The sequence below is a fragment of the Myotis nattereri genome (assembly GCF_964212035.1).
Source record: "Myotis nattereri genome assembly, chromosome: 10".
NCBI lineage: Eukaryota > Metazoa > Chordata > Mammalia > Chiroptera > Vespertilionidae > Myotis > Myotis nattereri.
Genome location: NC_138085.1, coordinates 68,710,996 through 68,723,917, shown reverse-complemented (window position 1 = coordinate 68,723,917; position 12,922 = coordinate 68,710,996). Strand labels below are relative to the sequence as shown.

The window sequence follows — 12,922 nt, the reverse complement described above, 5'->3', positions numbered from 1 at the left end:
TTTTTGCAGCCCACATAAACTTCAACCTTGTTTATTTAGCCTGTGTTAGCCTTTGCGTTTGACATGCTTGGTGTAGGTATTTCAGTTGGGGTGGGGAGGTGGCGGTTCTTCAGTGCACACCACTTTTCTCTGTCCACTGTCCCTTAAGAGGGGTCTCGCATGAACGACTGTCCAGCCTTACAGCTCTGTTACTGAAGAATAAGAAAGCTCACTCTCTGTGGTCAAAGAGGTCCACCTTTCACTTTCACTTTGTTCCTGAGAAAACAGTCCTAAATGAAATTCTTTGTATAATTTTTCTCCAATTCATAGTAGAGAGTGCCATTGTCAAAGTGACATTAGGATTGTGAAATAGATACACTAAAGAACAATTTTTCTCAGAAAAGGTAAAAGGGCTTATTAATAAGGATAGTTCTTTGAAGGAACTGTTAGAGGAAGTCTTAGTTTTAAAAACATTCTGATAAATTTTAATGTACATGTTTATGTTAATGTTGATTAATTTTAAGTTTTTTTAAATATTTAAAGAAATTTGAGAAAAAATTTATACACCCCATCCATCACCTTATCACCATGACTTGTGTTTATTATTTATGTGTCCACTTATATAACTTTTACAAATAGAATCTTGTTTAAGTTAAAAAGAATATATATATCCTGATTAGGATGTGTGCTCTTAAGGCTCTTGCAGACCAATTTGAAGACAAGACTACATCTGTATTGGAGCGTCTGAAGATTTTCTATTGCTGTCAAGTACCACCTCACTGGGCCATTCAGGTATTGTTGTTTGTTATAGGGTATACTTTGCTTTTGAAAGATAAATGTATTAGAAAATAATGATTTCCTGTTTATGTCTGTTTTCAGATATTTCAGTGAAAAGAATTAAAATAGCTGGGGATTGTCCATTACTTCAAGTAGCTATTTTGATTAAAGTGATATTAGACTTTTAAAACATTTTAAAAAGAATTTAAAACTAGATAAACAGAATCCTTGAAATTAAATAATAGAACCACAGATGCTTTCATTTTCAAAATAACTTTTTACATTTAAAAGCCCTGTAAAGACTTTCTGCCAAATAATGAACCTTTAAACCAGGTTATTTACAGAGTGTAAAATAAAGCATTTATTTCATACTCTATTGTAAGATATCCTTAACTACTTTCCTCTTCTTGAGGATATGAGATTACCTATTGTAGCTCCTAACTCAGCCGTGGGCAAACTACGGCCTGCGGGCCGGATCAAATGAATAAAACTATTGAAATAAAAGACCATACCCTTTTATGTAATGATGTTTACTTTGAATTTATATTAGTTCACACAAACACTCCATCCATGCTTTTGTTCCGGCCCTCCGGTCCAGTTTAAGAACCCATTGTGGCCCTCGAGTCAAAAAGTTTGCCCACCCCTGATCCATGTTGGGGTGGAGATTCTGACCCCCTGACCCATTCATTGACCCATAGTTCTCCTGTGTTATAGGTGTGGTTCCCTATTTTGTAAAATTTTTAGCACTGAAGGCGATTTAGACACTTGGTCCAATTTCTTAATTTTACAGAGAAGAAAATTGAGGCTTTTGTACACTTTTCCAATGTTGGTCGCATAGGTGTTCATAAACTAGATCTCTAGTTTCCCAACTTCTAGTCCACTTTACCTCCTTTCTTATCTCTTCATTACAGCCATTAATAACAACTTTCACTGTACACTTAGTGTGAGGCATGCATTTTGTTCTGCATCTCACACACATGCTCTTATTTTATTGTAACAATTTTGTGAAATGCCCCAATTTGCAGGTGAGGAAGCTATGGCACAGAGATGTTAGGTGGAGCCAAATGACGCCAACCAGAAATTCCTAGATTATTTAGTAACTATTGTCATTTGAAGCAGCTTTAGAGTTATAAATGCCAGCCACCATCCAGTGACTCAGAGTCCCCATTGTAAGATTTCTTAGAGTCATTTATATTAAGCACAGGAGACTTAGGGGGTTTATTATACATTAGAATTCACATTATCTATTGAAGGAGTCTTGATAAAATGTAGACACTTAAAAATCTTTGTTACAGCATCTGAAAGGAGTAGCTTCTTTTTAAAATATATATATATTTTTATTGATTTCAGAGAGGAAGGGAGAGGGAGAGAGAGATAGAAACATCAATGATGAGAGAGAAACATTGAGTGGCTGCCTTCTGCACGCTCCACATTGGGGATCAAGCCTGCAACCTGGGCATGTGCCCTGATCAGGAATCAGATCTTGACCTCCTGGTTCATAGGTCGATGCTCAACCACTGAGCCACGCCGGCCAGACAGGAGTAGCTTCTTCATAAAGAAATTTTAACAGCTGGAACTTTTGGCATGCTGTTGACCATGATCTCTGAAATGTCTGAAGTGCTCTGTACTGTGTGGTTTGTGGTGGATAAAGCTCTCAGACTCTCTGCTATTATTCTGACAAAACGTGTCTGTTGAGGGTGTAGCTTTTAATATGTTTTTGAACAGAAGCTTAAATTATATACTGTTCAAATAGAATTTAGGCTAATTAAATACTGTTCAAATAGAATTTAGTCTAAATATTTATTTTAATCTGCTTTGGAAGCTGTGGATTTTAGGGTTTTTGGGTAGTTACATAAACATCCTCTTTCATTAAGAAATTAAGTCATTTTTTCTGTCATTATAGGAAGTAACCATATCTTTAAGTATTATTTTCAAAGATCAAGAAGTAACAACATAGTTTACTGTAAAAAGAGAATTAGTCTTTACTCTACTGCTAGCCAGCCTTATGCTTAGATGCCATAATTTTCTTTATTAAATGAAAAATTTAAACCACTGAACTGCATGGATTTATTCCGCATACCATGCACAGTTTTTAAAAATGTCCAGTCAAATATCCTAAATATCCCAGCCAAGCTCTCTAATACTTTATACTTCATGAGATACAAAAGAATTGGACCAGCCCCTTTATTTATTTTGATAATATATTATAATTTTCAAGTATATTTCATTTAGTCAATCCCAGATTTTCCATATCCATTAGCTTCTTAGCTCTTTTCTTTATCATATATATTTTCATTTATTTCAGAGAGTAAGGGAGAGGGAGTGGGAAATAGAAACATCAGTAATGAGAGAGAATCATTGATCGGCTGCCTCCCACAGGCCCCACACTGGGGATCGAGCCTGTGACCTTCTGGTTCATAGGTCCATGCTCAACCACTGAGCCATGCTGGCCGGGCAACTTCTTAGCTCTTTTTTTTTTTTTTTTTTTTTTTAAATATATTGTGTTGATTTTTTTACAGAGAGGAAGGGAGAGAGATAGAGAGTTAGAAACATCGATGAGAGAGAAACATCGATCAGCTGCCTCCTGCACATCCCCCACTGGGGATATGCCCGCAACCCAGGTACATGCCCTTGACCGGAATCGAACCCGGGACCCTTCAGTCCGCAGGCCGACGCTCTATCCACTGAGCCAAACCGGTTTCGGAAGAATAGTAAAAGTGTATTTACGCGAAAACAACACAAAAACCTCACCTGCTTTTAAAACTTTTCTAATATTTTTTTCATTTCCTTTGAATAAATACCCAGAAGTGGAATTGCTAGATGTTTTGGTAGTTCTATTTTCAAATTTTTGAGGAACCTCCATACTATTTTCCATAGTGGCTATGCCAATTGACCTTTCCACCAACAGTGCACAAGGGTTCCCTTCTCCACATCCTCGCCAATACTTGTTATCTCTTATCTTTTTGATAATAGCCATTCTAAGTAGGGCTTTAAAAATTAATTTATTGGTTCTCAGCTTTACAAATCAGAGATTGTCATATATAGAATCTCTAGGTAAGAAAGAAATACTGAATTTGCTTTTTAAATTCTGAGTTGTTGGGAAAAAATGATACATTGAGTATTTTGAACTGTGTCTATATTGCTTATTAATCCTTTACTTCCTATAAAGTAAAGGCAACTATTGAATAATTGCAAATTCCTAGTTGGTTGATGTTGAATTATATAAAGTATACATTTATTACAATAAGCAGACCCTTGACTGGCAGATTAGATAAACATGCAAGTGAAACAGAAATCTGTCTTTGCATAACGAAATGTTCATTATTTTAACTTGATTTTTCTAGCGCCAACTTGCAAGTTTACTCTTTGAGTTGGGATGTACCAGTTCGGCCCTTCAGATATTTGAGAAACTAGAAATGTGGGAGGATGTTGTCATTTGTTATGACAGAGCTGGACAGCATGGGAAGGTATGCAATAATAGCATTCTGTGTGCTGGCAGGAGCCTCTGTCTTCGAGCACCTTCTCACTTGGTCTCTTTTTAAGCCTACTTTTGCCAACAGTTCACTTATATCCCTTTTTCTACTCATCCCCCACCCCCAAATATCTTTTTGATGTTTTCTTTTTAATGATTTCTGTTTATATGTCTGCATGGGTATATGCCGGAAGCCGGTCCATCCTTGCTGCTTGACACAGTCGCTGCAGGAAAGAAACATCTGCACAGCATATGTTTCAAGGGACCTGGCGTATATAGCATACTGTTCTTAATATGTTTGCTCCCCTTAGCGCTGTGTGTTTTAACCAAGGTCACCTCTCCGAGAAAGGTTGTTTCCCCAGGTAGGAACTTTTCCCTGAAGTCAGGGAGGGGATGCCTCTCCTAGAAAGGTTGTTTCCCCAGGTAGGAATTTTTCCCTGAAGTTAGGGAGGGGATGAAACTCCTTAACTAAGTGCCAGGCGGGTAGTTAATCACTTCAACTACAAACAATCATGCTTAAGCTACATAATCTTTACTCCCTGGAATGGAGATAAGAAACGCCCTAACCTTTGTAATAGAAATTGACAGGATTAAAATCAACTGGTATAAATACAGATGTAACAAAACAATAAACAGCAGAACCTCTCTGGAGATCGAGACCAGAACTTGGCTGGAGATCCTGGCTAGGCTGTTGATCAACTGAACGCTGTCTCCGTGTCATTCCTTCTTCCCCGACTCCGTCTACACCTTTGGGGAACCCCTGGACCCGCTGGGGTTGGACCCCGGCAGGTATATATATGAGAAAAGCCGGCCAAAGTTGATATGGTATTTGACGTTTAAGAATGAGTAATGAAAGCTTAAAGACATTTCACATTTTGATCTCTTTTCTTTATGACTCTCCTCCTGTAGGACAACTTCACACGGAAAGATTAAGAGTTATTTTCACTGTCACTGTGTTGTCTGCTGATCAGAGGGTGTGGGTCTGAAGGAAGGGTTGTCTAGGAAGGAGAGTGGCTGGTTCTGTAGAAGAAAATCCAAAGGGTGTGATGACTACTGGGGGCAGAAGAGTTGTCAGGTGTATAAAGTACATTTAATTCCACCTTAAATTCGGTCAGGAGGGAAAATGTTGCAATATTGCATCTGTTATTAATCTATTGTTTTCCCCCTCATAAATGAACAAGATTTTAAAAAGAATAGGGGGCTCCATACCGTGAATATTTGTTAAAACTGACACATTGAAATCATGTGTTAATTTGGATTAAAACTTTAAATGACTAAATTTCTATCATAAGTATAGTATGCAAAAAGAGTAAAACCCATAAATTGGGTCATTTATATCTATAGTCATCCTTTCACCATCACCATAAAAAAGAGAAAGAGTGGTACAAGTACATGTGTGTCTGTTTTGCAAATACCTTCTACAGAGTGTCAATTTTAGACTAGTGGTAGAAGTTACATTCCTTTCACTAATCACTAATGGCAGTGAAGGTCTTTGAGTTGTATTGACTGAAGGAGAAACTAGTTTGGAAGTAAAATTTTACTGTAAAAGATTATCCTAATATATAAAGAGCCATAATGTCCAAAACGACGGAACGGACCACCGAACGCCAGACTGCAAGTGCAGTAGGCTCGGGTTGGCGGGGACTGGCAAGCTGGCTGAACTGCTGACCTCTTGGTCCCTCCTGTGTCGCGGGCACTACCACGACCCAGCACAGACTGCTGCCACCAAGGCGGGTGCGATGCGATTGGTTGGGGGGTCCTTGCCATCGCCCCACAATCGCCCTGCAGAGGGAGGCCCAGGCTACCTGGCTGACGGCTCCCGGACTGCAAGAGGGCGCAGTCCGGGCTGAAGAATCCCTGCCCCCCCCTCCCCCCCAACACACCCAGTGCACGAATTTTGTGCACTGGGCCTCTGGTGTAATTATAATGTTTTCAACCTGGGGAAGAGCTTCATAATTACGCATTCCAGTTCCCTATTTTTTCACATAAAGAAAGGGGTCTCTAATGATTTGCCTCAAGTCACAAGGGCAGTTATTGATCATTAACTTGAGAGGTTGCATGGCACAGTGGTTAAAAGTGCAGCTCTGGACCCAAGTTATCTTGATTCAAATGCTGGACTTGACACATGCTAGCCATGTGATTTTGGGCAAGTTACCCCCATGCCGCAGTTTTCTCATCTAGAGGCACATAATCTATGACCTTGTAGGTTTTCATGACATCATGTATGTAAAATACATAGAATTGTGCTTTCCTCATGGTGCTACATGAGTGTTTGCTGCTTTTACTGCTGCGATTCTAAGACACATATTTTTCACATTTGAACATCTCTGAATTTGGAATGTATCTAACACTTGATGGCACCTCCCAGTTGCTATCAGTGAGGTGGCCACCTGGCCAGGCTGTCATTGCCTGTGCTTGTACAAGTCCAGTTGTGGCCATATTTCATACCATCACTTTGATTGCATTATGTGCATGGTGTCAGTGCTACATGGGTTGGATGTAATTGCCATTTTAAATATTTTCAGAAAGATCCCATTATAAGTTAGTATTGAGACAGAAAGTTATTGAACACACAGAAAAGTAGAGAATCAAAGTAAATTTCCATGTTTATAATTATTCTAGAAAATATTTTAATTTTTAGGAATGTATAATTATTTACTTTGTTTTAAGTCCTTTGTGAGTTACAACCAAACATTTCTCAAAATCCTGATTTTAAAGTTTGATTTTAGCATTTTATTTGCCACATAAAAGACTTCCCTTACCTATTCGTTTGTCATATGCTGTATTAGCTGATCAGTTTAACCGCAAGACCCTAAAAAATTTTGCTTCAATTTGGAAGCAAAAGTTTTATTTCTAAAACAGCTGAGATTCTTTTAGTAATTGGTTATGTGCCAGTAGTTGTCACAATACAATTTTAATTATTGAATTTAGTGCTTAATGGCATAATTTCTTTTTAAAAGGCAAATTTGGAAAAGTACCTAATTCTGATCATAGTGTTCTGGTGCTTATTTTTTTCACCTGCTATTGTAGGGTCTCAGATTTTCTAATTTAGGAACTACCTATGGAAATTCTCATTATTTAATGACCATTGGCAAACTGGCTAAGGTTAATTTTGCTTGACCTTGGGGTCAGACCTGGCTCTCATCTGTTAGCATTTAATTTTTAAAAATTATCTGGCACACTATAGCAGTTTCCCCAACATGTGGGCAACGTATTTTGTTGAGCAAATTTGGTCCCTAAATGAAAGATAAAGACTGCACTGGCTGGCATAAGGTGGTTGTAAGGGGTGGGGGTGAAGGGGGTGGAGGGAGAAGGGTTGGGGCCTCTCTTGTTTTAACAAATAAGGTTTACCTGCGATTATGTAGTTTTTTCTTTTATTCTACATTTGCACATGATTGTCGCCATGGGCTCTTAAATATTGTTCTTTAAGTTGTAAGTAAATGTTTTTAACCTTTAACATTTTTAACAGCTGGGATTCTTTTAGCAGTTGGTTTGGGTTTTTTGTTTTTTCTTCTTCTAAAATAGTTTTTTATATGATTGAAAGGATTTCCCACAAGCTTTTTCCCACACTTCAGAATGATCTTCCTAAAAGACTAATCTGATCATGTCATTCCCACAGTCTTCAGTAACTTCCCTTTGTCTCCAGGATTAAGTCTGAGCTCTTTAACAGGACTGGAAGTCTTTTATACAAAGTATGCCCTTCAGTCACAATGAGATGAAATTAGAAATCACTGACAGAATGAAATTTGAGGAAGTCACTAATATGTAGAAATTAACACACTCCTGAAAAACCAATAGGTCAAAAAAGAAATCACAGGGAAATTAAAAACACTTTGAGATAAATTACAAATACATATGTATTTGTAATTGATGGGATGAAGTGAAAGCAGTTCTTAGAGGAAAATTTATAGCTATAAATGCCTATATTGAAAAAGGAGAAAGATTTCAAATCTATCACCTAATTTTCCACCATAAAAAACTAGAAAAAGAAGAGTAAACCAAAAGTTGGTTCTTTATACCCCCAGTACTAAAATCAGAAATAAAAGAAGAGAAATTGCTACGGAAATAAAAAGGAGTATAAGAAAATACTATACTCCACAGGTATCCCACACTTAAAATAGGACCTGAATAAAAAACTAACCTTCTACAAATATTTATTTTACTTATAATTGGACTGTATTTTAGACCATGAAGATTCACCAGAGTCCAAAGATATATAGCACAGACCTAATATTTGCAACCCTTGTCAAAGAAAACAAAAATTACAAATGGAAGATTATTAGTAATCATGAGAAACTTCACATTTGGAAACGCTAAGGTACTGAGGATTTCAGATGCTTCCTCCACCAGATACCTACCTCAACACTTGTAAGAATAAAGAAAATAGAGAGTGGGTGGTATGCAATTTCTGGTTACCAAACAACATCAATTCCAGGTATTTTATCCACTGGAAGACAGTTCTGGAGGGCCAGAGTGGGGCAGCTTCTAACCGTCAGAAGCACCAGAGCAGTGACTTCGTCTGAACTGGCCTCTTTTGTCCTCAAATTCCTATCCCACATTTTTCTGTTAGAAGTCAATTCTTTCTCCTAGAGATCTTCCACTTCTTTGTCCTGCCAACAGAATTATCTTTCCCAAGGGCAATGCTTGCAGGCAATATATTTCTTCCTTCAATTAGTTACATTGCATTCCTCAGTCTTCTTCGCTCTCTCCAAATGTTCTCCTACCTCCTCCACTTACCCCACTCAATTTACATAATTTATTATCCAATAAAAAGTTACAAAAGATGTGCCCAGTGAACATTAATAAAGCATAAGGGTTTGTAGTGTCACTTTTGCAATATTAAATATGGGAGGCCAGAAACCTTCACAGAATGAAAAAGCTTTGGTATTTATGGCTATGGGTTGCTACTTCCCTATGGGAAAATATAGATGTGTACCCTGATAGGCCGCAAGAAATTTGTCACCTAAATGTCTTTTCAATGGGATAAAAATACATTCCCAAACATACAGTCATACTTACATAGGCAACTGGCCGCAATGAATCTGAAGTGCTTGTAAGAATCCTGTCAGCTGCAAACGCCAAAGACCACTTCTCTGCGCACACACATATATATTTCACATGTGGGCTGTTTCAACAGTCTGTTCTATTTTGCAATTGTATGCAACTAATTCTTCTTAATACAAGTTTGTGGCAATGACTACACATAGTGAATCTAAGTATAACGTTAAGTCAGCCAAGACCTAAGCAGAACCTACAGTTATGGCTAGAATAAATTACACTCGATTTACTTTACCTGAGAAAGTTTCTGCTCACAGCGAGGGTCACATACTCAAGTGCCCAGAGGTCCTTGCCAATTGCTGAGAATGAATGAAACAGGCTGGGGAGTGAGCATACACAAGAGGAGCCGCGGCTCCACTCCAACCAATTAATACAACAATGTGGGAATTTGACCCGTGTTTCCACGTCATTTGATTCTTTGAAAGATGCCAAGAAATCTAGATTTTTAAACACAACAGCCTGAAAATGTTTACTCTAATTTTTTTTAAAACACTGCATAAGCCAAACAAAATACCTCTTACAACTTCAGACCTAGAGCATTAAATTCCCATCTCATAGTGGACACCAGTTGCTTTTTTCCTGCTCAGCAACCCTTCCCTGATCGTCTGATAACAGAACTGCTCTCCCTGAGGAGAACCCTTTCCATGTGGTTCTATCAGAGACGAGGACACATGACTCAGGCCCTCCAGTCTTCAGTGGAACCTTTCTGTTAGCCTTGAATTGACTCTATGTTTGCATTAGGATTACTAAACCTGGGCCCTTCTTGTTTGCTCATGGAGAGCTACAAAGGCACGATGACATCGTCTCAGCCCCTGGATACAGCTATCATGATAGGTCTATAAGAGCTTTCAGGTGCATGAATCAATAAGTCACCCCCCCCCCCTTTTTATTTTTTTTGCCTAAGCTATTATGTTGGTTCTCCTACAACCAGAACACTTCATAACACATTCCTAGAAAACTGTTACATAATCCATCCTACAGTCTTCCAACCATAAGATCTGTGAGGACGTAGGTGCCTTTAGTCCGAAAGGCAGTTCGAATGCCAAAGACCAGTGTTTCCACATCATTTGATTCTTTAAGAGATGCCAAGAAATCTAGATTTACTCACTGTATGCCCCTCTTGGCTGTGATTTGTGCCTTGATTCTGTGAATTAGCAGAAGGAACTGAAAATTCTAGTATAAGAGTGGCGCTCATCTGACTTTGCCTCTGGTCAGTATATAAAAATGGGGAATTGGCAAGCCAACAACTGTAAGAAGCCCTCCTGGCAAAGAATGAAGGTGGGAAACGAGCTCTAGGCCCAGAGGTGGTACTAACTATAAAGAGCCTTTGAGGACTACAGAAATGACAGGTGGTTTTAACAGCTAGCGGTTTGTTCCAAGGGGACAGGAAAATGGTCAGGCTAAGAATTTAATGGAGTACTAATAGTCAGATTTGTCCACCTGACAATAGCTTTATTAGGCTTTAAAAAAATGTGTGCGTGTCTGTGCGGGCGCATGTGCGCGAGCTTGCTCACACATGCTGCTAAATCAACAACTTGGGGCACATTTTCTAATTTCAGCCTTCTTCCCTGAAGCAGGCAGCAAAGATGGATTCTGTTTTTTGCTATAGTAGAGGCTAGTTCTCAAAGACAGAAAAATGTTTGCCAAGCATTTACTATGAGCCAGGTACCTCACTGGACATTTGGCCAGTTGTTATTATGGAAAATAATAAAGTAACTAATAGATAATAATACAAAAATAGACTGTTTCGCATTGATTAGCTTAATGGCCACTTGTGATGTGAGAAAGGTGAGGTGATACAATAATAACGGTAAATGAATATTGGTAAATGGGAGATGCACATGAGTAGCCCTAGAGCAGTGATGGCGAACTGTTTGAGCTCGGCGTGTCAGCATTTTGAAAAACCCTAACTTAACTCTGGTGCCGTGTCACTTATAGAAATTTTTTGATATTTGCAACCATAGTAAAACAAAGACTTATATTTTTGATATTTATTTTATATATTTAAATGTCATTTAACAAAGAAAAATCAACCAAAAAAATGAGTTCGCGTGTCACTGGTTCGCCATCACTGCCCTAGAGCAATCATTAAAAAATAATAAAATGATGTACCTAGTAAAGCTAAAAGGCAATAGAGGAAATAAGATGAATGACTAGAACATACTTGATTAACCCAATCAGATGCCTTACCTTGCACATGGAACTGGTGAGTCTGAAGTCATCTGTACTATAAATTCAGCAGTCCTACAGAAAATGAATATTTGTGATTAGTTATCTAATCTAGTTGGATTTGAAGACAATGAGAATCCAGTGATCATGAGAGAGAACACTGCAAGCACTTCTGTAACCAGTTACTATGATGGGCGTTGCTTAATTGCAGACCTCAGAATCCACTTGAACTGGTTAAAGCAGGAAAGAACTTAAGTGAACTAGCCTTTAGAATTTCTGGGAGGGAGTGGTTATCTAGTTTCAGTGCCATGCTGCCAAGAGAGTGCCTTCACCTACACTGGAAGATCATTTCAGCAAAAATCCTGCTGTGGCTACAGTCTATTACATAATTTGGTTGAATATATCTATACCTATCTATATATAAATTTTTATATATAAATAGAGAGAGAGAATGTAACCTTACAGAGTTATGGTTAGATCCATTAATAACTATTATCTGCAAATAAGGGAATTATATGGATATTTTAAAACTTCATATTTATTTTGGTTATTTTCTTATTCAGCCTGCGTTCTAAATGCATGAACTAACCTGGTCATCTTAAACATTGAAAGTGAAGTTTTGGATCATGTGAGTTAAAAGATGTTTACCTTTAAACAATAAGCTTAAAACCAATTTAGTTATTTCTGTTGTTATTTCTAGGCAGAAGAAATCCTTAGGCAAGAGCTGGAGAAAAAAGAAACGCCAAGTTTGTACTGCTTGCTTGGAGATGTCCTCCGTGACCACCGCTGCTATGACAAGGCCTGGGAGCTGTCCCGGCACCGCAGTGCCCGTGCTCAGCGCTCCAAGGGCCTCCTTCACCTGCGGAACAAGGAGTTTAAGGAGTGCGTGCAGTGCTTCGAGCGCTCGGTGAAGATCAATCCCATGCAGGTTAGACAGCTCACCAAACCCCATCTGCTCTCGGCACTAACGGTTTTCTTTCTTTTTGTTTTGTTTTGTTAATCCTCACCGGAGGATATTTTTCCATTGATTTTTAGGGAGAGTGGAAGAGAGAAGGAAAGACAGAGAGAAACATCGATGTGAGAGAAACACATCGATTGGTTGCCTCTTGCACAAGCCCTGGGCCAGGGAGGAGCCTGCAACCGAGGTACATGCCCTTGACCCAAATCAAACCTGAGACCCTTTGGTCCACAGGCCGATGCTCTAGCCACTGAACTAGACTGGCTAGGGCCTAACAGTTCTTTGATTTAGATTCTTCCTGAATGAGTACCCCCTTTCTGTCCTACTGGCTGGTGAGCTTGTCTTTGATTGCTAAGAACTTCATCTCTGAAACACTTTTTGCTTGTGAACTAAAGTGGACTCTCTGTTGTGTTTTTTTTTTTGTGTTTTTTTTTATAAAATATGTATTTTATTGATTTTTTACAGAGAGGAAAGGCGAGAGATAGAGAGTTAGAAACATCGATGGGAGA

At 38.5% G+C, this 12,922-nt stretch overlaps 1 protein-coding gene across 1 annotated transcript in view; it reads left to right on the top strand.

The window, feature by feature from the left end:
- TTC27 (tetratricopeptide repeat domain 27) overlaps positions 1-12,922 on the top strand; it is a gene marked incomplete at its 5' end in the record, with an annotated part of 99,472 nt that overhangs the window by 58,788 nt on the left and 27,762 nt on the right. The window contains 3 exons of the mRNA XM_081100790.1: positions 676-771; positions 4,101-4,223; positions 12,156-12,383. Coding sequence (XP_080956916.1) covers positions 676-771; positions 4,101-4,223; positions 12,156-12,383 — 447 coding nt within the window. The remainder of the gene's footprint in view (positions 1-675; positions 772-4,100; positions 4,224-12,155; positions 12,384-12,922) is intronic.